The sequence below is a fragment of the Pollicipes pollicipes genome, unplaced genomic scaffold (genome assembly GCF_011947565.3).
Source record: "Pollicipes pollicipes isolate AB1234 unplaced genomic scaffold, Ppol_2.1 Scaffold_3447;HRSCAF=4054_pilon_pilon_pilon, whole genome shotgun sequence".
Taxonomy (NCBI): domain Eukaryota; kingdom Metazoa; phylum Arthropoda; class Thecostraca; order Pollicipedomorpha; family Pollicipedidae; genus Pollicipes; species Pollicipes pollicipes.
Window position 1 is genome coordinate 639278 of NW_023596297.1, and position 26904 is coordinate 666181.

Consider the following 26904-nt stretch of genomic DNA (forward strand, 5'->3'; position numbering starts at 1 on the left):
CCGTTTGCGGCGCGGCTCGCTGCCGGTGCACAATGCGGCGCGGCCGGCGCTGCGACCGCCGTATCAATTTGTCGGCGACGCGCTTCTGAGGCACCGCCACATTGTCGGCGCCCATTGTCGGCGGCGGCGGCGGCGGACCCCCTGCCGACAAGTTGTCTTGTAATTCGCCACGCGGGCCGGGGGGCCGCGGCAGCCGGCGACACCGCGCCGCCCGCCGCGCCGCCCGTGCCAACGGCTACTGGGCCGCGTGCGCGGCCTCCACGCGGCTGTGTGCAGAGCCGGCGCGTGCCAGCTCCGAGCAGGGACCAGTAGCGTGCGTCGGGTTTCGCGTTTGGAGCCGGGACGGCTTCAGTGCGCTGCTTTGCTGCCGGTGCATTGTCGGAGCTCCGGGGACACTGCCTCGTGCTGGCTGGAGCGCGGGCTGCGCACCGTCCGGGCCGTTTCGGTCGAACGCATTTGTACGGGCGTGGTGGATAGCAGGGAATGTTGACGAGATTTGCACGAACGGTCCCGTGCAGCATAAAACGAACGACGCCGTACAAATAAGACGACTTCAGGGGGCTGTCCGCTGTCACACCGAGCACGTGCGCACCCGCGAGCTGTTTTACGGCTGCGAAATAGCACTTGGCCCGCACAAGTGGCGAGGAACGTCTTAATCGGCTGCGGCCGGTATCATTTTAATGAGCGGCCGCATAAAACATCGGCCCAGTTAATTGCTTATCAACAAGCGGCGCAGCGTTCTGGGCCGGCCGCGAAGGCCAATAGAACGACTCATCGCTAGCCTGTGCAGGCGACGCCTTTGTTCCGCAGACAGAGGCTGCATTATTTCTCTGAAGACAAATACTGAGCGGCCATTGGTGGAGGCGGCGTCTCTGCCGCGAGCTGACGTTCCCCATATGGTTTATAATAACATGTCTCTGGCGCGTAATTACATGCTGACAACAAAATATGGCGGGAGAAACTATTCGGCCGGATTCACGACGGCTCACTCGCGGCTGCGGGTGTTACCTGCTGCAGACCGTCGGAGTCGTAATGATGACGGCTGCACGGCACTCAAGGATCGGGAACTGCAACGCGCGGCCGTGCCGGCCGATAACACCGACGACTTGAACGCCGTGTCTCTGGCCAAGACGCTAGCTGGGCCGCGGGGCGGGGCGGGGCGCGGCGCGGCGGGGCGGACGGCCGCGCCTGATCAACGCTTTGCTTCGCTGCAGGCTGAAGGACCAGCGAGGCGAGATCGACCGGCAGACGAGCGGTCTCGACGCCCGGCCGCGTGACCTCAGCATGAACAACAGTGAGTGCTCCTCGGGTGGCGGTGGCGTTGGCTGGCGTGTCGCGGCACCGCCGGTGTTTGGGCGTGGCGTAGCACGACAGTACCCCAGCTTGCGCTGCGTGTGCTGCCTGTGAGGACATGTCTGTTGTAACGATTTGTGTTAAAAGTAGATGTCGCCTTATGGTCTTTTTGTGTGCTAAGCACACAATTGAGTCACGGTTCATTAACTACAGGTTACGTGTATGCCTTCAGCCATGTGGATGAAGGGAAAGAGGGCTAGGAGTTCGTGTCCAGCCCCTCTGTGCCCGACCGGGCCTGGGCTTCCCTGCCTGACCCTTCTCCTCCTGAGAGGTGGCACAGGGGCCACTGCGTTCCCGTTCCCGTGACCCCGAGCCCCCGAGCGGTGACCTCGGGCCGTGCGTGACCGTGACCCGGCCGGTGGCAGGTTCGCCGAACGGTCACAGTCCGGTGCTGAACCTGTCCAAGTCCGCCGACGGCACCAACTCGGACGGCCAGGCCTCCAACCGCGACGAGGACGACGAGGACGACGACGAGCGACTCAGCGAGCCCAACGACCCCGACGACAAGGAGCCCGATGGTACGTCGGCTGGCCGCATTCCAGCCCATCCGGGCCCGCCGGCGCGCGGTCGGAGCTGGCGTCGGGCGCTTTCATTGCAGGTCCTGCCGGTGCTAAGGTGGTTCAATGGCCGCACGTACAGGAATATCAAGAGAATCCCACATGCCTAGGGGCTTGTGGGAAGGAGACAGCTAGTTGTATAGTTGTTGAGCTTTAAGAGCGTGTTAGCTGCCTTGGTTCTTTGCGCTCATGGGAGACGGGGAGGGGGGGGGGGGGCGAGAAAAAGGAGGGCTAAGGCAAGAATATGCGATGCCAGCCATAGCAATGATTGATGACGGCTTAAAACATTATCCCTCGCTCCGGAAGCGCGCATATTGTCGTGTGATCCCCAACGTGAACCCACGGTACTTTGATCGCTGCAGTTTGCTGGCTTGTAATTCTCCCGCAACATGAAACTGCAAGCTTGCGTTCTATGCTGCTTAAATTCAAACCCTGCTCGGGTTACGCCTCGGTCCGAACGCATTATCAGTGCAGTCTCATCGACCGTCTCCAAATCATCCCATCAGTCTCAGTCGCCGGTCGCTCGCCCTCATCGCCTCCCTCGTGTACCCTGCAGAGCTGAGCGACACCGAGGTGGGGACGCACGAGGCGCCGCTGTCCGCGCCGCGAGCCGAGTGCTCGCGGGCGCCGGAGGAGCGGCCGCAGCTGCTGCCGGCAGCTGTCAGCTGGCCCGGCCAGCTGGTGGCCGACCCGGCGCTCAGCAGCACCGAGACGCTGCTGCGCAATATCCAGGGCCTGCTGAAGGTGGCCGCTGACAACGCTCGCCAGCAGGAGCGGCAGATCAACTACGAGAAAGGTGGGTCGCCGAGCGCGGCGGCAGATCGGCTACGGGGGGGGGGGGGGGGGGCGGACGCCCACCAGCAGATCAACTGCGGGGGAGGGGGTCATCAGATCATTGCCCTATCACCAGATCATTTAAGAGCAGGGCGTGGGTCGCGCCAGAGAAATGGTGGGGCAAGGAAGTGGGGGAGGAGGTTGGAAAAGGCAGCTGACCAGGAGAACAATGGTGGCTTAGCTCGCCTAGCAACGATTTAGTTCGTAGAAATGTGACTGTGTCTCGCAAGGTATAGATCAGCTAGGAGGAAGGTGGATGGGTCCCGCCCAGCTTTATATCAGCTAGAAGGAGAGAAGGTGGGTCTGTTGAACGATAAATCAAGTAGGAGGAAAGTGGGCGGGCTTCGCAGAGCGGTGATCAACCAAGGGTGCTGCAGGGCTCGTCTGGCGGGTGCTAGATTAACCGCAAGAGCAGAAAGCAACAGAAGGCGCAGCGGCCCCGTAAATATTTATGTTCGTTAGGAGCAGGCGAGCCGCGGCACCAGCCAAGTCGAACAGCCCGCTGACAGTGACGGCCGACCTGGGGATCGCACGGCCGCCCTCAGAGGCCGCCGAGCGGTCGGCGGCCTCGGGCCCCTCAGTCGTCACGCGGCGAGGCCTCTCGGGGCACCAGCTTACCCTCCGTAGGAAAGCCTTTCTTTCTTCTTTTCTTTTTGGCCAAGGTTGTCTGTTGCACCACTCTGAAGCGCGGCTGTAGACAGCCGTTGCGTCTCAGGCGCGATGTGGGAATAGTTTTCAGTTTAGTGCGTGTGCGGAGGGGATGGGGCTGCACCTAAAAGTTCTTGATCACCCTTCAACTTACTCTCAACGCCTTTGCAAATCGGCACCTCAATTTCGCTGAGTTTTATTACCGCCTTGTTTTTGCATGGCTAGATTTTTCGATATGAGGCATCCTCAGGCCATGCTAAGATCTCTTTGACAAAAATTCACCGACGGGCACAGGTGCCACAGTGGTAATCACACGCACCTCTCAGACTGACGGCGAACGTCTGCCTGATCGGAATCCTACGGCCTCCCCCAAGCGCCGCCGTTGTCGGCCACCCAATCGCGCTGCTCCGCTAGTGTTGTGTTGCCGTCCCTGCATAATCACCGGGAAAATGCCAATAAGAGCTTACCATCAAAATGCAAAATGCCCGCTCGCTTATCCGCGGTCGGCCGGCCGCATATTAAGCGCGCCATTGGGAGGTGTTGGCGCGCCGCTGAGACAGACGGCCGGGCCATCGCGGCCAGCACGAGCTGACACCCTCGCGACCCTCTTGCAGCCGAACTCAAGATGGGCGTGCTCAGGGAGAAGGAGACGCGCGAGAGCATGGAGCGCAAGCTGCAGGAGGAGCAGAAGCTCAGAGGTGAGACGTCGACGAGGTGGCCCCTCGGGGCCCGGTGCGGCCCTTCTTTTGGTGCTGGTCTCGTGGTGGTTGGGGCTCTCGCATGCGCTTCTCGTCTACCGTGAACGATGTGACGGCGCTGTTGGCGTGGCTGAAAATATTTGGGTCTCACTGTTGCAGCTGTTCGGGCGTCAGTGACGCAGTTGGCAGCATATCAGGATTGTGATGTTGAGGCTGGGATTGAACACCGCCCACGCCGTACATCTTAGGTTGACTTCGACAGCTCTTCGCTGCTTTTTAATTGACATCACCTGAATAAGCTACCTGGCAGTTGGTGTAGCAGCTGCTGCCGAGATAAGCGGTTCGACTCATCAATGGGCAGGACATACTTCTGATACGCTAGTACAAACGGGTAGGAACGTTTCAAAAATTGACAAACCATATTGCTATTTAAAATCAATTATTTCAATCATCGATATCTATTCATTTATATATATATATATATATATATATATATATATATATATATATATATATATGACATCGGAAGTTGAAGAGGTGTGATGTCAATTTTCACGATCAGAAGGCAACTGCGCCAAGCATCTTACCTTGCCACTTACTCTAAAGACTAAACTTGAAACTTAACTTATTAGGGCTATGCGACATAGCACGCGCGACTGCACCACGGCTCAGTTCAAACACAAAAATACGACAATGGCCGAGTTATGTCGCTTTTACCAGGGAGCGTAAGCGACCATTTGATGCAGATATCTAATTTTCCGAGATGTGGTTCACCCGTCTGTAGTCCGGACTTGCGCTCCCAGCTGAAGCTGTCCGCTGTCGGTCGGCGCAGCTCGCGAACTGGGCGGGACTGGATCGACAGCCGGGCCCCTCGAGCGATCCCAGCTGCGCCGGAGCGGGGTGAGGCGACACCGAGCCAATGTAGCGCAGCCACTGCGCGTTAGCGCCGCTCGCCGGCAGCCCAAGACAATTTGGAGCTGACAAGCCGCCGTCCCCGGCGCCCAGGTGCCCTGTACCGGCAAACAAACAGCTAATATCACCATCTATCATCGCGTGGCGCAACTAAACTATCACAACATAGTAGCTGCTATTCCACTCTTGGGTAATAATTAAATCCACCGTTGTCATAAAGCCCCGACATTAATTTCCTGGACGCCTCACCTTAATTGCGTCTCGACACAGCAATAAATAACGGCTCGCCCATCCGTATTTACATTTCATTTTGGCCACGGCGCGGCTGTTTTAAACGATTTCGTTTGTTTGCCGTACTCTCGAGCTTGTTGCCAGCTAATTGCTCAATGTTTGCCTGCCGTGCACAATTCTCAGCGCTTTCCGTTCGCGTTGTGAACCGCCCACGGGCCGAAAATGGGGCGCTATATTTGCTGGCCATGATAAAATACCCACTAAAACGTCGTTACATGATGTAATTGTATATGTTCGGGGCTCGCGAGCTCTTGCAGCAATTGCAGCTAAATTTGATCGTCCTTGAAACGAGCCGATGATGGAAAGATTAGCTTTACGTTGCATTGCTCATGGTTCTAAAGTATGGCAGTAAGCCATGTTTCATTTACCATCTGTTTCCTCCGCCTCACAAGTTCCGGGATCTAAACTTCCTCCCTATCTGATTAAAAATGATGCGTTTGATTTCCCGCCGAGGCACTCTTATTTACCCGTGCTATGTTTGTGCTGCGTTGGGCTGTCATGAAATATTCCACTATTTACTTTACTTGATATTAATTGCCATTTTTGCACCATTAGGGAATTGCAGCATGCCGTGCACGTAATTTAATTGTAGTGCAATCTACATTTATCATGAACGCTTTTACAATAGATCTGAATAGCGTCACGGAACAGTGACCCCGCTTAACAAATGCCACAAAAATGCCCAAATGAGTCATGACACTGCGCGGAAGTACCGAAAGCTTACCCGCGTGCATTCGCGCAATCATTAGGCACGGGGCAATGTTCACCTCGTTAGAGGGTTTTTTTCAATTGGTGCACCTCATGCGCCGCGTGCAGGCGAAAATGACAAAAACGTAAACACGAGCGCTTTGCGGGGGTATCACACGATGAATAGTCACGCGACCCTTTCAAAGGCGGAAACAGAGTGCAAAGGCTGAAACGAGCGGCCAGCGAGCTCGCCGTAAGGCGGAGGCACGGCAAACAGTTTAAGAGAGCCCTAATCGCGCTGTCTGGCTGGGTGTTGAGTGCTTAATTCAGTCGCCTTTCGGGTGGTAACAAATTAATTATCGGATCGATGTATCGACGCGTTTCCGGCTGCGGCCGCGCGCCAGGGGCCGTGGCGTCGTCGGTCCGGAGTCCGGACCGGCTGCGGCCACGCGCCGGGGGCCGTGGCGTCGTCGGTCCGGCGTCCGGACCGGCTGCGGCCACGCGCCGGGGGGCCGTGGCGTCGTCGGTCCGGAGTCCGGACCGGCTGCGGCCACGCGCCGGGGGGCCGTGGCGTCGTCGGTCCGGAGTCCGGGCCGTCGGCGGGCGCGGCGGCGGCGCGCGCGGCAAGAGGGCCGGACAGGAATAGCGCCCGCTTGAAACAGAGCCGCCTCAATATTTACCACGCGCGCATCAACAATGATCTCTGTCGTCTACGGAAAACTAAGTGCTGCCAGCCGTGTGATAAAGACGCCGCCCGGTCTTTCGGCCGCGATTTCACAAAGGGAAAGTATGGCGTGTTTGTTTTCAAGCGCTTCTGAATGGAAGGAAAATATTTGCAATGGTTAAAGCGAATCCCTGTTTGCAATTTAGCCGGATCGCAGACGTCACATTCTTAGCGTTTATGTAGTCCCTACGCCTAATAAAAACATCTGCTCACCCTCATTCAGGCGGAGCCTGGGAGGCAAAGCACCTCGAAATCCGTCGGCGAATGCGAGCTTGACTCCGAACAAATAAACACCCACACAGCACAGACGTCGGCAACCGTGCGTCTGGGTGTCGAACATGACCGCTCACAACGCGACGATGCCGCCACACTCCCTGCGTCTTGCAGAGGGCGTGCGCGCGCGACCCGTTACCGGCTGGCCGGCTGGGCTCGCCACGGCGTCCATTTCCGCGTCCGTGGGTTTCTCAGCTGCAAATTACCTGGAGCCCGCCATCCGTCGTCTGCGCCGCTGTAGTCATCGCACTGATGACTATCATTCAGCAGTTTGTTTCATTTTAATCTCCATCAATACAGCAATCGATCATATTCAAGTCAAATTTCGCCCGAGTCGATACGGAGTACGCGGCGGGGTGTCGGCAGTCTAATTGGCCCGGCCCGACGATAGAGGTCTCGCGTTTCGCCCGCCCGGCCCCACGGCGGAAGAGGGTCGTGCGAGGGCTCCGGCTCCGGCTCCGGTTCCGGCTCCGGCTCCGGCTCCGGCTCCTGCTCCTGCTCCGGCTCCGGCTCTGGCTACCAGTACAGAACCTTTGAAGGCGGGGGGGGGGAGGGGGGGGGGGGGGGCAGCCAGACTAGGATTGGCCTTCAGATGACAAAAATGCCCTCGCGGTGTTTGCAGAACCACCACTCAAAATGTTTCAGGGTCAAAACGACAGGTATTATTCAAAATGGCCATAGGTTCATCAGCATATGATGGAATGTTCCTCCTGGGTTTCTATTCCAAGGTACTAGGGCCGAGAAGTTTTTTGTTGTAGCACGCAGTCATTGTAAAGCCACATATTTTTAGTCTGCTGTAGGGCATGACGTTGCTACACAGTGTTACACCAAGAACTGTGACATGCTACACTGCATTAGCTAAACAGAACACGAACGGCCATACGATTTTGTTTTCTAAATTCTCACCCAATTTTCAGTTTCCAGAACATAAGGGCTGTAAGCATATCGGCACACAAGACAGACGTGAGAAACTTTCCGACAGGAGAGGTTTAACATGTCGGATGCGATTGACTATTTTGATGTTTCGAACAGATTGATTTCATCAGTTACGAAGAAGATTCATCACGGTGCCAGCCAGACTGCTGGCAGCTACAAACTTTCGGATTTGTGAAATATTCCATTCTCTCTGCCGTCATAATTAAACGGGAGATTAAATAGTTCGAAAAGCGGTCCTGATAAGTATTGAAAGAAATTCCAAATATCTGTCGGTTCCTTTTGTTTTCAGTGAATTTATTAAAACTTAAGACACAATGTGAATGGATGGGAAAAAGACCTCAAATCTAACAGAAAGAAATGTTCATAAATCTTTCCAGCGCCGCGATGATTTACGATGCATTTAATTACCGAATCTATTAGCTTTCTGTATTGATTTTTCCCAGCGCTCAGTCCAGCCCTCTCTTGCCCTTAAGAAACTCGAACCGGGCCGTGGCGGGGAAGTGCATGGTCGACTCAGGCCCGACGTGCCGTGCCCGACGCTCGCCGACGTGCCGTCACGTCGCCCGCGACTGAAGCGCCTGAGATGCCGCCGCCGACGTCCACGCGCTCGGCGGGAGGGCACGGGCCGGTTAGCAGCTGCTCACGCGGCCCCGTCGCCCTCAGAGCGGAGACGAGCCCCTTATGCTCACCGACTGCGCTGAATCTTGAGCACTTGGAGCGGCGCTCCGGTGTCCCCACCAGCGCGGCGTGATTGATGAGGCGGCGGGCGGGGAGTGCGCCACACTTCCGTGACGTGTGCAGCGTTGAATGAGCTGACACTGTGGTGCTGGTAGAGCGTTGAGCGAGTGATTGTCGGCAGTGGATCTCGTGTATTATGGACTCTATTGAGAAAGCCGCGCAGGCCTATCTTTCGATCGTTCAAACTCAAACGGGCGTCCTCTCTTTGTGGCGTTATTGGATCTCTGTCCGATCAAGTCAGCTGTGCGCGGCGAACTGATGAGTGTCTAGCTACCCAGCCTGCGAGAGCATGAGCTGACCAGCCGCCCAGGCTGCAAGAGCATGAGTTGACCAGCCACCTAGGCTGCAAGAGCATGAGTTGACCAGCCGCCCAGGCTGCAAGAGCATGAGCTGATCAGCCGCCCAGGCTGCAAGAGCATGAGTTGACCAAACACGGCGAGACTTACCGACTCGGATGGCTGACAATGGCGGTTGATTGTCATGATCCGCCATATTTGATGCAGTAAAGCGCTATGAAATATGGATGTGTATCTCCCTATCTCAGTGAAGGCCATACGATTCATGATGCTCGCGAGTACTATCAAAACGGCCGGACCGAACAGGTGCAGCGGCTGTAACAGCGCTCAAGCTCCCAAACGAGCTGTTCGTGTACTGGAACTACTCCAAAACAGTGACGAGAACCGAATGTTCCTTTCTCTGATACCACAATATATCATCGCGATGGACTGCATTTTGGCACCGAACGGGCTCCAGGCATGCCCAATGTGACCTTATTCAAGCATTCCGCGTGCGCTATCATTGCTCCACCATCTGAGTGGGCAAGACAATTGGCTTCTCTCGACGCTGCAAAGCCAGCTGAGGGGACATCCAATGCAACCGAGAGGCGTTTTTGCGGGGCGCGAAAGCGAGCTTGCGTCTTTTGCTTTGTCTACTGCCTATCAGTGGTCAAGTCGCTCCCTATTCAGACCTTGCACATGCCTACCATGGTATCTCTAATCTAAACGTAACAAGCATTTAAAGTAAGGCATTCAGCTTTTAATACTTTTTAACTATGATCTAGCATTAATTTGCGTCATGTGCATGAGATGACTTCATTTTGACATTTAGTGCACTGGATACAGCACATGAACAAAAACGTTAACGCCTTAGGTGGATGGAAGACCACGTTGCTCACGAGCTACGTCACAAAATATAATTGGATTGCTCAAGCACAGTCCAAAAACTGCAGTTGTCGGCATGATCGCAATCATTAAAGCATTTCTTTGGTTACTTATAAACATTGAAGAAACCTCCATACCGGAGACATCCTGAGAGAAAACTAGCCATTTTCGGCCACTTTCTTCCTGCTCTGCTTCGTGCTCCCTCTGCATAGCCAGTAATTTGAATGTTTGACACAGTGACTCCATTCATGTACTGCACCCGCTTAGGGGATTAGACCCCATGGAGACATTGTTTCGCATATGAGTTGCTTTGACATGGTTGATCATGAGTGCACGCTTACAAAGCTTCGGCATCCCTGACCCATGTGACACTTTTCCTAACCGCCAGCCGTTCACACTTAACACTAGGAATGCTTCTGCGTCGTTTTGAGTTTGGTGTAGGATCTGTCGTGGACAACCTCGTGCCAGCATCAAGGCAGCGAAACACTGCATATTCTATGTCCTCGCGTAGCGATATTTTCTAGCTTGCTCACACCTGTTTCCGTTGAAAATCTGCCTTTTATGTTATAACGCGGCATAGTTCTGCTCAGCAATAGTTTGGGCGCAAAATGGCCGCGGTTGTCGAATCACCTTCAACCCTCAATAACAAGTGTTGTAAATCTGCTTTCTAAGGTTACAGTTCCTACTCGTTTTTAAATCTCAAGTCGAAACACCTTGTTTGGTAGACGTATCCCCTTTAAAGCAGGATTTCCGACCTTAACGTCTCACAGCCAACTCTGGCGCCACTGCGCCACCGCCACGTGTCAGGACTGCGAGGCTCGCGGTGTATATAGCACGGCTGCGCCATTTTCAGTGATGTACCAGCGTCGCCTGAAGAAGGAGCGGCGCTTCCGGCGCAAACTGCAGGAGCAGCTGGGCCACGAGGCCAAGCGGCGTGGCCAGTACGAGGACGCAATCAGGAGCGCCCCGACCGACGCCTTCCTTGGCATGCAAGGTACGTCACTGATCTACCGTCACGACATCTGGTGACATCACTGGTGCGCAACGCTGCCGCTCAGGCGTAGTAGAAGGATGGGACCGTGTTATTGTGTGTTTGTGGACTCATATTCGGGGCATTATTCGTAGCTCATTGCTTGTTTTTACGCTTATATTGCATTTTTGGTGGCACAATTTGTTTGGTCCTTGGCATTTGTTTTGTTACGGTACTTTCACGCCCTAACACGAAGGAATTGGCTTGAGTTTTTGTGCAGCACGCAATCAAATTGAAGATGATTTAGCACCAGTGAGCAGCCTAAGTTTACTTCTGTCAATGCAGGCAACAGCTTAACTAAACGAACAGCTTCTCAACCCGAACAGATGGGTAACAACAGAATGTTATCACATTTGCCGTGGAACCTCCAACTCACCGCGCTCCGAGGCTGTGTCATATGCTGGGGTGTCGTTCTTTCGGCTGGGGAGAGGGGCTGAGCCAATAAAGCTGAACCAACCTTCCCTCAAATCCTAATTTCTCTCCGGATTTCGGCCACTTTGATTTGTGTCCCTGATGTCAGCATTAAAATACAAACATATTTAGTCAGCTCCAAAATTCTTCGGATGTTGACGAATAGCTTCCTTTTTGAAGCCGATATTGTAGTGATAATGGTGCTATATGTTGATGATCATGATAGAGATAGTGATGCGGTTTGGACCTGGCGTACCACAATTCAGACACTTGCTGCATTTCATCGTCCCAGTATTCCGTTTTTGCCCATGTGCCTATGGGAGGGGGGGGGGGGGGGGGAGCTCAGAAGAGCATTGGGCCGGCTCAAATCAGCATCGGGGGAAGCGGGTTCAGATCCCCGAAAGTAAGCAAAGTGACAATTTTCTGTGTCGTGTTAAACGAGATATTCCATGTTTTAAACAGAGCATGATGGTCTGTTGATTTCGTTAATGGCCTGCACAAAAGCTGCAGTAAATGAAGCATCCATACCTGGGCGTATTATACATTCAGTTGGTTTTGCTCACAGTTGTGACCCCAAAGCGACATAAATTGCTGCTGTGTTTTATGTAAACTTTGTTGTCATGATATGTTCAAGCAATACCACTAGTTTATTACAATAATGAAAACAACAACAAGATGTTCAAACAATAGCAATTAAACAACAACAATAGCTTATTACATCCGACTTTCCCGCGCTCTTCAAGGGCGCATCTGATGCTCAGGCACGCATTCCCAGGCATGCCTCCTTAATGAAATGTCTTCTGTGTGTCTTCATGTCATAATGTCTTCATACACTCCAGAAATCAGCATCAAATCACCACATCCTCCGACTGCGCGTTGCCAGACGCTCTCCCTGCTCGTGCGTGGTCGTCCTTTCCCAGGGCTGCCGGCGCCGTACTCTGGCGACCGGCGCTATATTTAGCCCAGCGGCCGGCCGGGCTTGGCACCTCTCCCGATAGCGTGCCGGCCGCGTCAGGCGGCACCAAATCCCGATGTAGTTCCGGCCCGGCCATATTTTTTTGGTTTCACCCGCTCGAACATGCGCGCAGCGGGCCTTTGTTAGTGGTGCTGTACGGCTTCGTCATTCCTACAATACGGTGCCGAAATCCCCCCATTCAGTCACGAAAGCGGGGGATTACCGATCGTCGCCGAGCGCGCGCCGCCGGCGTCAGGTCTCCGCCTGCCGGCGGCAGCATTTGGCGGGTTTCCGGAGGTTTTGCAAGGGCTATCAATCGGGGCCCTGAATGTTAAGCGCGGAGTTTGGGCCGGCAACGTGGCATTGCAGCTTCTGCGGCACGTGTCAGGTTATGGGGCCGTGGGGTTAGATGTGGATGAATTTGCAAACCTCGATCTAAGCCCACCCGCCTGCTGACAAGTGCATCAAATGCACGTTCCCTGTTCCACCGGCCGACACCCGCCATCCTCGGGCGTCGGCTTGGCGCGCCGGCCGCTGTTTGGCGCGCCTCCCGGTGTTTGTCGCGCTGGCCAGTGCCGCTGGTTTATGTTTGTCGCTGCGAGTGGCGCGCGGTCTCGGCGACCACTGACGGACGACCATTTAAACCGCGACACCGTCACATCTGCGGCCGTAAAAATCGCCCCTTAAAGACTCGTCCCGACGCTGCGGCCACCTGGGAGGGATAGCGGTCGCCTCGTTTACTTTCGGCGCTGTTTTATGTGCGCCGGCTCGTCGTCCCGCCGGCGGACCGCTCTCCCAGTGGTCGCCGCCCCATCCGACGGCTGGCCCTGCTCCTCTCATCCGCCAGAGATAGCATTCTGAGGGTGACGCGCTCTGATTCACGCGTGCCGACTGGCCGCGAGGCGGTCAGCGGTGGTCCGAAGCGTGGCGACTGACTGCGAGGCGGTCAGCAGCGGTTCGAAGCGTGCCGACTGGCTGCGAGACGGTCAGCGGTGGTTCGAAGCGTGCCGACTGAACTCTCAAATCAGCGAACGCGGGTCGCCGACTGGACACGGTTCGTACACTTTGCCTGACGACTGGACGCCGGGCAGGGTCCGAACGCCGGCCACGTGTGCCGACAGACCGAGCTGAGCATATGAAGACAGCCGAGGGACCTAGCGCCGTCGTCGGGCAGGGGGCGCCGATTTCTTACCCGCTGCCACGGGTTCCCTGCTCAGCAGATCACCGCTCTCCACGGCCGAACCGCCACCGCCGAGCCACCGTTGAGTGGTTCAGTAATTGCCGGGGCTCTCGGTGCCGGTATCATCTAAGGTCATTAGCGTCACAGCCGTTCGCACGGGTCGAACCGGCACCGGTGCACCAGACCGCGCTCTGCCGCGGTCCGCAAGAGGCCTCGACTCGGGTCCGGCGGGTCGACGGGCAGGGGAGTCCCCGGATGATGGTCCGGCGGGTCGGCGGGCAGGGGGAGTTCTCGAACGGTGGTCCGGCGGGTCGGCGGGCAGGGGAGTCCTCGAACGGCGGTCCGGTGGGTCGGCGGGCTGGAGGAGTTCTCTTACGATGGTCCGGCGGGTCGGCGGGCTGGGGGAGCCCTCGAACCGTGGTCTGGCGGGTCGGCGGGCAGGGGAGTCTTCTGACGATGGCGATGGCGGCAACAGAGACCGTCTCACGAGGCTCATGAGAGGCTTCAAACGAAGCTCCGAAACGACGCCTGACGCTCACTGGAAACCGAATGGGTGTGAGGGCGGCGACGCCACTGCATCCGTCAGAGCAGGGAGGCGAGCGGCGGGAGGCGGGACGACGCAGAGAGCGATCAGCGAGCCCGCAGAGCCGATCACCGATGTCGCCACCTCGCCGCGCGCCGGTCGCGGGCGGCTGGTGGCGAGCGCGGCGCGGCGCGGTGCCGGCGCGCCATTGTTCGCCGCAGCGGGCCGGCGCGATCGAGCCGCCCAAATCGTCACGTCCTTCGGTCCGGATTGTTTCCAATGATTGAGCCCTGGCAGGGCACTTAGCTCCATATAGCAGGTCATTTGTCGGACAATGGCGGAAACATTTGGCGCCGCGCACGCCGATTGGCTGGCCGGTGGCGCGCCGCGGCGGCAGTCAGCTGACTGCGGGCCGCCGCCCGCCGCCGCCGCGAGGCGGCGGCCTCGTCCGCGGCCCATGCGGGTGCCGGCGGCCCGCGCGGACGCGGCGTCCATGCCGCATGCGGTTCATGGCGTCCTAGGCCCGTGTGGACCCTGACATCCATGCCTCGTGCAGCATACATCTGGGCCCAAGTGCCTATCACACTCTAATCCACGCCCTGATCTGACCTGGTGATCTAATCTCTGTGAGTTTCGTGATTTAACGCACTCGCGGCACCGTTATTGTTATAAGAATGTGTCGAAATCCGATTCATAAAAAAGATTGCAGGCGTCCTCCTCGTTCGCTAAACGTGCCTTGTTAGCTGGATGGACTCCGCTGTATGATATGTCTAGACTGGGCCACTGGGCTAGCTCGCGAGTGGTTAACCTTTCGGCTCAAATGCTTCCTTCACTGACGTGGCTAGTTGCTTCATTTTCAACCTGGGAATCGTGTGATGTGACCATCCCACACTAAAAAGTAATATTATAGCCATGCAATTAGAAACCAATGTTTTCATAGCTGCTTTTCCATACAGCTTACGTGCGCCCTGCATACCAGTCTGCAAAAAGCACGTCCTGCGCCAGGCAGAGGCCTTAGCGGGCATGGCTCCCACCGATAGGGGCGCACCTGAAGTTATCTCAGGGCACGCGGCGTCAGGGATGCACGCCCCGGTTCGGAGGGACGTCCGAGGTGGCCCCTGTCCGGTGTCCGCGGCCGCCCAAGGCACGCCCCGCTCCAGAGGGACGCCCGAGGTGGCCCCTGTCCGGCGTCCGCGGCCGCCCAAGGCACGTCCCGCTCCAGAGGGACGTCCGAGGTGGTCCCTGTCCGGCGTCCGCGGCCGCCCAAAGCACGTCCCGCTCCAGAGGGACGTCCGAGGTGGCCCCTGTCCGGCGTCCGTGGCCGCCCAAGGCTGGCGCCGCTTCAGAGGGACGCCCGAGGTGGCCCCTGTCCGGCGTCCGCGGCCGCCCAAGGCACGTCCCGCTCCAGAGGGACGTCCGGGGTGGCCCCTGTCCGGCGTCCGCGGCCGCCCAAGGCTGGCGCCGCTTCAGAGGGACGCCCGAGGTGGCCCCTGTCCGGCGTCCGCGGCCGCCCAAGGCACGTCCCGCTCCAGAGGGACGTCCGGGGTGGCCCCTGTCCGGCGTCCGCGGCCGCCCAAGGCTGGCGCCGCTTCAGAGGGACGCCCGAGGTGGCCCCTGTCCGGCGTCCGCGGCCGCCCAAGGCACGTCCCGCTCCAGAGGGACGTCCGGGGTGGCCCCTGTCCGGCGTCCGCGGCCGCCCAAGGCTGGCGCCGCTTCAGAGGGACCCCCGAGGTGGCCCCTGTCCGGCGTCCGTGGCCGCCCAAGGCTGGCGCCGCTTCAGAGGGACGCCCGAGGTGGCCCCTGTCCGGCGTCCGCGGCCGCCCAAGGCACGTCCCGCTCCAGAGGGACGTCCGAGGTGGCCCCTGTCCGGCGTCCGCGGCCGCCCAAGGCTGGCGCCGCTTCAGAGGGACGTCCGAGGTGGCCCCTGTCCGGCGTCCGTGGCCGCCCAAGGCTGGCGCCGCTTCAGAGGGACGCCCGAGGTGGCCCCTGTCCGGCGTCCGCGGCCGCCCAAGGCTGGCGCCGCTTCAGAGGGACGCCCGAGGTGGCCCCTGTCCGGCGTCCGTGGCCGCCCAAGGCTGGCGCCGCTTCAGAGGGACGCCCGAGGTGGCCCCTGTCCGGCGTCCGCGGCCGCCCAAGGCTGGCGCCGCTTCAGAGGGACGTCCGAGGTGGTCCCTGTCCGGCGTCCGCGGCCGCCCAAGGCTGGCGCCGCTTCAGAGGGACGCCCGAGGTGGCCCCTGTCCGGCGTCCGCGGCCGCCCAAGGCTGGCGCCGCTTCAGAGGGACGCCCGAGGTGGCCCCTGTCCGGCGTCCGCGGCCGCCCAAGGCTGGCGCCGCTTCAGAGGGACGTCCGAGGTGGCCCCTGTCCGGCGTCTGCGGCCGCCCAAGGCTGGCGCCGCTTCAGAGGGACGCCCGAGGTGGCCCCTGTCCGGCGTCCGCAGCCGCCCAAGGCTGGCGCCGCTTCAGAGGGACGTCCGAGGTGGCCCCTGTCCGGCGTCCGCGGCCGCCCAAGGCTGGCGCCGCTTCAGAGGGACGTCCGGGGTGGCCCCTGTCCGGCGTCCGCGGCCGCCCAAGGCTGGCGCCGCTGGCCCGACTGATGTCCCGTCCTCGGGACGCTGCCGGCCTTTTCAGTCCCAATCTCCTATAGCTAACCGATTACGCTCGTCCCTAGCACCAAACATGAAAAATGCCGCCAAACCCTTTTGTTATGGTAGAAATAAACCGTATTTCATTTGTGCGGTGCCGCGTGCTCCGCCGCCCGTGAAATTGGGCAAAATCACAACCGACGTGGCACAACTCCGACCTAATCTGTTTCGAAAGCCATAAAAATACTAACTCAGCTGGCGGCGCCGTGATCTATCAAGCGAAAGAGAAAAATATGTACTTTATAGACAACAGGAGGCCATATTTTCCGGCCGATGCCCGGCCAATATCAGAATCGGCCGGCCAAATTGGCGGCGGGCCCGGCTCGGCGCGTGGGGACAGCGTCCGCTACAATGAAGATTCAATATCAATTTAAATGAAATACGGGCCTGCATGAATATAAATGGAGTGTTATAAGAATGGCGGAAGTGATCTTGAGCCGGCTGTATCTGGTCCGACCAGATAATGCGGCCCATACTTTGCACACCGAGCTCATCGTGTAAGTGGAGGCTGCGAAACGATGTGCGATGCGCGGCCGTCTCGACCGGCCGCTGCGCGGTCTGGCAATGGTTCGGGAACGATGGCCAGAACACCGAGGAAAATTTCTGAGAGCGCTTTCTGCGGGAGGTCTGAAGGACTTGAGAGGAGGGAGGGAGGGGGGGGGGGACTGAAGCCAGTGGGGCCTGTTGCTGTCTAAAATAGTGAAAAATCGAGAGGGGATGAGGTGTCTTAGACGGCTAATGACCAATATGCCATCGCTAGGCGGTGAGGTAGCAGAAATTTCTCATCTTTTTGCTTGGCTTTAAAAGAGGCAGCACTCAAAACTCGGTCAGCTCCGGTGTTTTGTGCCACTCCGCTTCGGCCTTGGAATTGGGTATTTGGGATTCGACCACCCCACATATGATCGCCAATGTTTTTAAGTGGAGTTCAGAACAAAATAGTAGGCTTGAACGGGTGGAAGCCTCCGTGGCAAAAAATAAGAAACCCTTTCAGCTGCTGAGTACAGGGTTGCATAAAGTTCATCGTGTGTGCCTCATGGGCGAGGCTAGAACATTATTTCCAAGGAGTAATTGGGTGCTTCCGACGAATTTTCGTATAGTTAACTCCTCGCTAATGAGGCGAAGCATACACCGGAGCCGGATATGGTAGATAGATAGCTTCCCGAAGAGATACATAGCTTCACCCAGGCCATGACTAAGATAATGTTGTTATTTTCAGTGGCAAATTCCCTGCGAGATACGTATTATGGTTGAACCCCGTTATTTTTAGTCACATTCAAAATGAGCGTTTTCGGAGATTGAGAATAATTTCAAATCATGCATTCGGAAGAAAACGAAATGGAAGCATATTTCGTGGATCGTTAGGGATGTGTAGCGTTCAATTCCCATTGGTGTAAGGCTTCAGCGGTACCAACAGATGTCGTTTGTTCCAGATAAGTCCAAAGAGGGTGGCGCACGACCTCAGACCCACGGAGCACCACCAGCCAGCTCGCCCATGTCCGGTGAGTGTCCACCCTCTCGCCTTTCTCACCTCTCTCTCACCCATCTTACATTAACCCGCCAGGGAGCCGCAGATGGTGGCTAGGTGTACACCGAGCAAACGTGAGTGGGCTCACGAATTACAATTAATAATTATATTATTAGCAATGTGAATGAACCCGTTTCGCGGGCAGGTTTCGTCTTATTAATAGCGTAAGACTCCATAGCTGCAGGAGCAGCGAGCAGCCGGTCCAGTGCACGTACAGTGCAGACGTATTTCAGAATACGTAGGTTCTTGGCCTGTCGACACGATAAACAGCAGCACCACCATTCTTCAGCGCTGCACTCGTCTGGCACCACCTCTTGTGCCTGTCTTGAATCCTTGCAGCTTTGCCTTACTGCAGTTGCAGTTTGAATCATGTCACGATCGATGCCGCAGGCTCCCACGTGCTTTGAGTCAGGCCAGTTATCTGAAAGCCTCGCCATGAACGAGCACCTCGTCCAGTCATTCGGCTCGGTGGCGATTACACGTCAGTGTTGACTGGGATTCGAGGGCGGGCTGATGACGCAGCCCAGGCTGAAGGCGTCTCAAGCCCCGCACGTTCCACGGAATCACGCCTTTGAATGGGCTGGGCCAGCCGAGTGACGTCACTGGCTACAGCTGGGTCATCCCAATGACGTCACCGTCCAGAGCTGGAGGCGCTGGGTGTCGCGTCTGGTTCGGTCAGGCTTCAGCCGGTGACACCAGCATCCAGCAGGGCGGGGGGGGGGGGGGGGGGCAGCTCCATCTCGCACATCCTCCGGGCAGGGCCGCCGAGTGTCGCGCGCCAGCAGCGCCAGAGCCAGCAGCCGTCCGCTGTCTGGGATCGCTTCTCTATCGCGAAGAAGCCGTACGGGCATAGCCCGTCGGACGCGGCTGGGCTGGGACGGGCGCGGCTCGGCTGACCTTCGCCCTGACCTTGGCTCGAGAGTGGGAGCCGTGGTCAGCCCGCAGTGCCGCGGCCGTCGCCGGACGCCCGGCGGGAGAGCGGGCCGCGCCGCCGCCGTCGGTCGAGGCGCGCACCACCGCGGGAGAGCGGGCCGCGCCGCCGCCGTCGGTCGAGGCGCGCACCACCACGGGAGCGCCGGCCGCGCCGCCCTCGCCGGCCGCGTCGTCGCCGTCAGGCCGATCAGCTGACTGCCGGCACCTGGTGAAGGCGCGGGCGGCGGTTACGCGGTCTTCTTATAGGTGCTGGAGTTCTTCGGAGAGGTCTTTAGGACGCGTTTGGTTCGCAGAGGTGGAAGCGGGGATATCAATTTAAACGCCTTGCTCTCGCCAGCCGGCGGTATCGTTTTGTGAGCGCTGCCAGAACGGCGTGAGCAAGGTGGGGAACGTCAGAAGTTGAAAACTTCGATTCGGCTTCTGCGTCGAATTCGCGACTGGATTGAAATTCACAATTAGGCTCTGCGTATCGGGCCGAAATGGCTGTAACCAAGAGTGCTGACGTGACCTCGTTATCAGATCTATCGGGAAGATTTAGGTCGATTGGGAGCGCGTTGCAGAACAAGCTCCCCGGTTTTACTACGCCCCGCTCGGTGGGTCTGGTGCAGTGGACATTGCAACTCAGTTATTTTGCCTCATATTGTGCCCGGGTCACGTTCTTCACTGCAACTTAGCTTGATGACACAATCATTTTTCGAAAGACTCGACCAGAAAATGGTCGCTGTGAGTTGCCTAAGTTTTGCACACAGTGTAGGGGAACGCGCCAATAATTTGGCGCGGGTCGTTCTGACTTGGGCATCCTAAACCAATGCCACAACTTTGGATTTGATGACGCTCACAGATCACGTATTTGGTAACGATGAGGGAATTTATTGCAATTTGTTAGAGACCACATTCAGCAGTTCTGATCAAAAGCTTATGCAATTTCTGCTCTCAAGTTAAAATCATGCCTTCAGCAAAGCATTGATCGCAACGCTCTAAAGCCCGTCACATTTCAACTTGAATGTGGCTGCCGTAAATAAACGATTGGGTAGGACAAGGACGTACACATTTTGCTGATGTTCGCGCACCCGAAGCACGTGCCGACACCCAACACCACCCCAGTGAATCCCCCCTGAAAGACCGTTTCTTCTCCATTTCAGATCCACGCGGCGTGTTCTACGGCGCGTCACCCATGTTCTCCTCGGCGACATAGATCAGACTTCAGTGACCCGCCGCGCCGCTGCCGAAGCCGGGCCGGGCCGGGCCGGAGTCGCCCCGCATTGCCCGTGACCTCTGCGCCCGCGCCGTGACCTTGCCACGGGGTCACGACCCAGAACCGACCCGGCGCCCGCGGGCACGGACCGCCGCCGCCGGGCCGCGGCGCACAGCACTGTATCTTAACTCTAGTCTTAATGACAATGTCACAGGGAGCCCATGGACCCACCCACTTCCCATCTTCGCCACAGCACTACTGGAGGACGCCGCCAGCGGACGGCCGCCGTGTAAATACCAGCGCCCCAGGTGACGAGGTCAGGGGTCGACAGCCGCCGCGCGGTGGGAATGTTATTCAACGTACTTAGCCTCTACGAGCGTGGTTACGTGTTAGTCAAGTGTGGGTGTTTCTCTTCTTATGTGTTCGTATGGCCTATGTAGGTGTGTGCACACGTTTAGTATTGATCTCATACTTTGTAAATACGGCCAGCCACCCGAGCCTTGAGTACCGGCGGTCGCATTGGGCTCCGGAGCTCCGACACTGCTCCTCATCGAATGCATTTGCAATACACACGATTGAACATACTGAGCACCAAAATGCACCAAAACGGTCTCACCGACGACCCCATGCGTTACTGTCATGTGTGCAAACGCCCACACTCATAGGCAAGGCCAATAAAGGCGCAAAGTCGCCTTTTGATTTCGTGTCCGTCGGCACCTGACCTTCGTTTACGGGGCTGTTCGCCCCTTTTGCTGTTCACCCCGGCCACGTGCCTATGCCACATTCACCCATCGATGTGAACTTCTTCCCGATGAGACACACAAACACAAGCGTTTGCTACTTCGCACAAGTGGACAAAGGTGTAACAATCCCGTGATTCAGCTGTACCACCATGTAGACTGTTGGCGCACCGACGATGTATGATCCGGCGCATATTGGAGCTATGGTGCAGTTAATTTCGAGACTACGCTTCTGGCGATCCGGACCGATTGCGTGCCGCGGTGTGATGTCGCCATGACAACATGGCAGGGTCATGAAAGGAGGGACGGTGTGTCTTGAGGTTGCGTTCGACCAGCGCGAGATAGTGTCACGAGACATTGCGAGGGTGCGTTCGTCCAGCACGAGATGACGTCACGTGACATTTCGATGCCGGCTGAAGTGCACTGCCGTCTATATTCTGCCGACGGCACACTCGCAACTATTGCGTTTTGTCAGGCCTTTCGTCGATATGGCAGAAAATACCCTGCAGACTGCGGTGTGGCACACCGTGCATCCCCCTATGAGGCTGCAACAGAGCAGGGTTGTCATGAGAGTGCGCCAGGCTCAACCCGGCGTCCGTACGCGGCGGCGGGAGGTCTGTGCCCCCACCCCCTGCGATCTGGTCGACCCCCGGAGCTCTCGGCACCGGCTACCTGTCCAATGGCCGGACTCCGTGGCCACTGACGGGCATTGTTGGTCCGTGGCGGGGTCACCCGTGCGCACCGCGTCACGGCGGCGGCTGGGCCCGCCGTGACGCGCCGGAGTTGTCCGTGACGACCCTGCGCGGTGGCGCGTGCGAGCGTGCGTGCATGCGTGCGTGTTTGCGTGTGTTTGTGTGTGTGTCTGTGTGTGTGCACACAGGCACCGTGCGCAGATGTGGTGTGGAACACTGTCCCTGACGTCACCAACGGAACACTCGCATCAGCTCTCACGTCTCGTATATCCTCAACGGCGGCCATCCCCGTGTGTCAACGATGGTAACAACGCGCCGCTGCATGGCGAACTAAGGCGCGTCACTCATACGGCAGGGTTCCTACGCCGTTTCCGCTGCCGTCAGACTCCCGGAAGGAGCACTGTGCTCGTGTGCCCCCTCCCCCCCCCCCGCATGACGACGGTCAGTGCCGACAGTGGGCTTGCACAGCCAGGAGGCCCCAGCGGCCGTCGTGTAACATGTGCTTACTGTACAAAGTTTTCGTTCACTTGTTTCAGGGATGTTGTACACTTGTCTGTGCCAAAGTAACGGTTTCGTAGATATGTATATGTAATAGATGTTACGGAAGTACTGTGTAAATACATTTTGGCCCGTTCACGGTCGCGTTTGGCGTGCTGCTCTGCTAAAGCCAACGCGGCCACGGAGCGCCGAGGGTGCTGGACGGACCAGTAATGAAGCTCGACAGTGAGAACGAGAAGCATGACGTATTCAGGTCCGACTAGCTGTCTGGATGACCACAACATCGCCTTGGGTGCTAGAAGTCACGAAAGTTTTTTTCAGTTGGGAGTTGAAACTCGGATGGAAATGTCACCAGCTCGCACGTTGCTGAAGCTGAATATTTCACTTCACAGAAACCACGAGCCAGCAAGGAAAGCTTTTCAATTGCTTTGGACCCTAATATGTGCATTTAAGGAATCGAAAATACACGGTATAGCTAGCAGGCTTTGCGACACGGCGTACCGTCTTAAACCAGCACCTATAACTCAGTAGTATACAATTACTTATCTCTAACAGGAAATTATGATACAATTAATTATCATTAATATATATGTATATATATATATATATATATATATATATATATATATATATCCCTTTCTCTCTCTCTTCTCTCTCTCTCTCTCTCCTCTCCTCTCTCTCTCTCTCTCTCTCTCTCTCTCTCTCTCTCTCTCTCTCTCTCTCTCTCTCTCTCTCTCTCTCTCTCTCTCTCTCTCTCTCTCTCTCTCTCTCTCTCTCTCTCTCTCATTAATTATGATTCTTCGGGGCCAATGGATGCCGCACACGTCTGGCTGGGTGCGATGGAGGTGGTACAGTGTCGGTGGTAAAGGCGCGGAGAAGCGACTCAGTGCCGTCACACAGTGCTTTCATGTGTTCCCGTGCGGTCACGTACACTCCAAAAACATACCACCGCGTCCTAGTCAGAAGGACGCTGACTTGACATCCAACGGGTCGCCGACTGGGCCACATGACATCCGCCATGGCCTCTCCTCACTCACTGACTGGGTTACCGCGGCTGCATGCTCGCACACCTCAGACTCGGCAGGCTGACACCGGCCGGGGTCCGGTCGACCACCGGCCAGCCGCTGGCAGCCGCTCATTCTGCTGAAGCCGCACGGCCTCTCGTGCCCAGCGTTGAGCCGCCCGCCGCGGCGGGCGCTGGTGTTACTCGGCCTCCCAAGCGTTGGCTCGGCGCCCGGTCAAGCCGGCCGGGGTGGCCGGCGCCCCTGACTGCGCGAGGCGAGGCGAGCGCTGACAAACCGGGGCCCGGTTCACACCTCGCCGTGCCGGTCCAAACATTTGTAACCTCGCGGCGGGGGAGGCGACCTGGCGCCGACTGCCGGGCCTCTCATTAATTATGAAAATGCGGCCGGCTTCGATCCGCCGGGCGGCGCGGGCGGCTGGGCCGAGAGCCGTGCACAAAGTCGCGCCGCGCCTCGCAGCCGCGAATCGGCGTTCGATGGCCGAAGGAGCGACAGCCGCTCAGATGAAGAATTAAACGGCGCTGGCATTTAATGACTGTTGTCGGCGCGCGATGCGGATCCATTAAGCATGCCAATGTACTTTTTAATTTTATTTACACGCCGCTGAGTCGAAAACAATGCGGGATGGTGTGACCGCACCGCCGACACTCGCAAACCACCGGCGAGAGGCCGACGTCTGCACGGCGAGAGACGGCCGCCGCCAGCGAGCGCAAGGCGCCAGGGCACGCGGAGGAAGCGGTGGAGTCAGTGAGGTGAAGGTCGCGAGGATGTGATGGAGACGTGGCGGGTCAGCACATGGAGGTGGGGAGGTTGTGAATGGGACGTGGTGAGGCGCTGGGAGGAAGGCTGTGGGGTAGCGAAAAGCATGCTTTGGGGTAGTACTCGAAATACGCGGCGTAATAGTACGATGCAGGTGGTAGCTGGCCACCTCTCCGAAGACCCACAGCAGCCCTAGGAGCTAATAGATGGAAAGAAGCACCCGGTGCCGTCCCGTGACTACCTGGAAGTTCCAGGAGCCATCCAAGATAGCCACGAAACGGGCGGCAGCTCCGAGATGACAAATATCAGCCTCTCTCCCGAGATGGCCAGGAATCCCCAACAGGTCGGGAACAATCCCGGGTTTCTCACACGATTGTACGATCGCTGGGCAGTAGAGGCAGTCAGAAAACATCAAGCAAGCGTGCGTGTAGGCATATGTAAGCCATCCGTACCATGTTCAGTGGGAGTCCCCAGCGACGCTTTCTCACTGGCTTAGCATGTAGTGTTGCCGCCGAAGTAACGCAGAAGAACCAACGCAGAAGCGGCAATATTTAAAACGTTTGGGAGTTCTTGGGCTTAAAATTGCCTTTTGAATCAGAACTGTCTTCGTCTTCCAGAAAGATGTGCTGAGCGGAGGTGTGTTCAAGATCTCGCCATTGTGACATGATATCTCATTGTTCATAGAATTAACGTGAGCGCTGAACGTGCGTGAGACTTCTGGCATACCGAAAACCAACATTACACCACACATTTTTGTTGTACAGTAACTTCTACCCGATTACCGCCGACTTTTGTTTTGTTAATATATATCCCGCCGTTGAATACGCTCCTGACCACAACGACGTTTGTCTGGTTGTCTTTGCACTAGTGCAACCACTTCTTTTAAGCATTGAGGTACCGAAAATAATTTTTGATCTCCGTACCTCGACAGCACCATCATTTTCTAATGGTTCATTGGCTTCATTACGTTGTGTATATATATATATATATATATATATATATATATATATATATATATATATATATACATCACATGCATATAAATATGCATCACAAAAACATGACAACAATTTCTGAAACATCTGACTTTATCCAAGGACAGTGCTACTTCAGGATATGAGGGTAATTACAGCAATTTCAAAATATGACAGAAGCTATACCTGTATCGTTCCGGAAAAGCCAGCCGGACAAAGTGTCGTATGGCGGTAATAGTTTCGTTGTTCTGTTTCTGTTCAGCTAAAAAGATGTGTTTCGAAATCAAATTTTGTCTGGTTCCGGGAAAAATAAGTGTAATTTTTTTTTGATGCGTCCGCTCTCCTTAACACGACTCCATTAAACCACATAGAAGCTCAGGCGACCAGAGAGCATGGATCCGTCGGGTTTCGTATATGGCCTGCCAGGTGGCAACGATTCATTAGGTGCCCGCAAATGCCGAGATCGGCTTGGAGCTCTTTGTAGGATATGCCCCTTAGAAATTCACCTATAGAGTTTGAAGAGGTCCAAAAAGCCTTAGTGATTCTGGGAGCGGGAGTCGTCGCGGACAGCCACGACGTTGCGGAGCCAGACGTTACTGGCCCTGTTTCGGGCATATAGCATTTTGAGTATTTGTCCAAGCACGATAGATCTGGCAAGCGGTGACCTGGGGTCAGGTGGCTACAGATATTTTAATATTCTTGAGGAAAGGATAGCTGCGTAGGCGGCTGCGTCCAGGACATTAAAGTAATAGTTTTGCTGCGGTACGGTGCGGGATAGCAGACCTGACCAGAAACAAGCCGAAATTACAGGAGACAGTGATGACAAAATAACACTTAGTCACACGATACTTTATTCAAATACGCACTAGTGCCCAAATGACTGCTATCAACGAAATAACTACCAGTCTGAATCCACGTGAATTGCGCCCTTCTTGCGCAGCTCCGGCTTGACTTGGGTTCTATTTGGGCGCGCCGACTGCTGCGATCACATTATCGGAGCTCAGGAAGCCACCAGCCCCGTTCTCAACATCATCCGCTGTTCTAAGCGCGTCTAGCGAACTCGAGCGCCCAGACTCCACCGTGTTTAGATCTGGAGCACGTATCGGAGAGAAACACGTCATAATTAAGAGTGCATCAATTACTGTAAGGAATAAAGGTCTTGAGCTCCTGCTTAGGTCAACATTATAAGTAAATGTTCTCATGCGAACGATAGTGACCCTTTAGGATGTCAGAAGGTACTGGCTACACTTGGATATCAGGCGTTGGTTATATTGTCAAAATCGGTGTCTTAGGCTATGCTCACAGTTATGGATGTCCATGGGCAAAGCTTGGTCACAAGTATAAAGACGGCAGCAGTCGATGCGCCCTAAAACCCCAAATCATCATCATCACCACAAGTATAAAGACGCTCCATGCTGTGCTCGTGGCTAGTTATGATTAAGCTGTGCTCATGGTCACTCACGATTATAAGTACAGCTTTAAACGTCGGATTTTGAAAATGCAACCGATGTTTGTAAGTTGTTAAGTGCATTTGCGAGGAACGTTATGCATATGAACGAGACAGCATTGATAGCCTTTTTCCTCCCAGAACAGACAGGGGGATGGAGAGATAGATGTATGTGAAAAACAGGTGCACGTGAAATTTAAATGATATACACCTATCTCTCCATTTTCTTGTTTATTCTACGAGGAACAGGACTATAAATAATGCTTCATCTGTGACCAATGTATGCTTGAAACTGGCGTGCAGCTAGCCCCTCCGGGTATGCTGAAGGTCGAATATTATCAGGATAAAAACTCCACTCATAAAGCGTGGATTATGTAGTCTTCATGTGGTCCCGTTTCCACATTCGTGCAGGCTAAGAGCCCATGTTAAGATTGATTATTTCACATCCAATATTCGCCATATTTCTATTGTGTATTACAACTGACGAAATTGCTGACTATCTGATCATTGGTTTATGTGTGTATGGAAATGAGTAGAGTCAGCTTTTTTAAAGAAGCTTAGATAGGAC

The 26904-nt window shown here is 56.2% G+C and overlaps 2 protein-coding genes across 2 annotated transcripts in view; both read left to right on the plus strand.

The window, feature by feature from the left end:
* The window catches only part of LOC119091450 (dachshund homolog 1), a 146095-nt gene that overhangs the window by 70746 nt on the left and 48445 nt on the right, over window positions 1-26904 (plus strand). The gene's annotated exons all lie outside the window — the stretch shown is intronic.
* Window positions 1220-22158, plus strand: LOC119091710 (dachshund homolog 2). Its single transcript, XM_037214546.1, has 7 exons — window positions 1220-1294; window positions 1719-1871; window positions 2467-2706; window positions 4007-4090; window positions 10665-10805; window positions 17982-18050; window positions 20152-22158. The coding sequence occupies exons 1-7, from the start codon at window positions 1285-1287 to the stop codon at window positions 20202-20204; spliced, it is 750 nt and encodes a 249-aa protein (XP_037070441.1). The 5' UTR covers window positions 1220-1284; the 3' UTR covers window positions 20205-22158.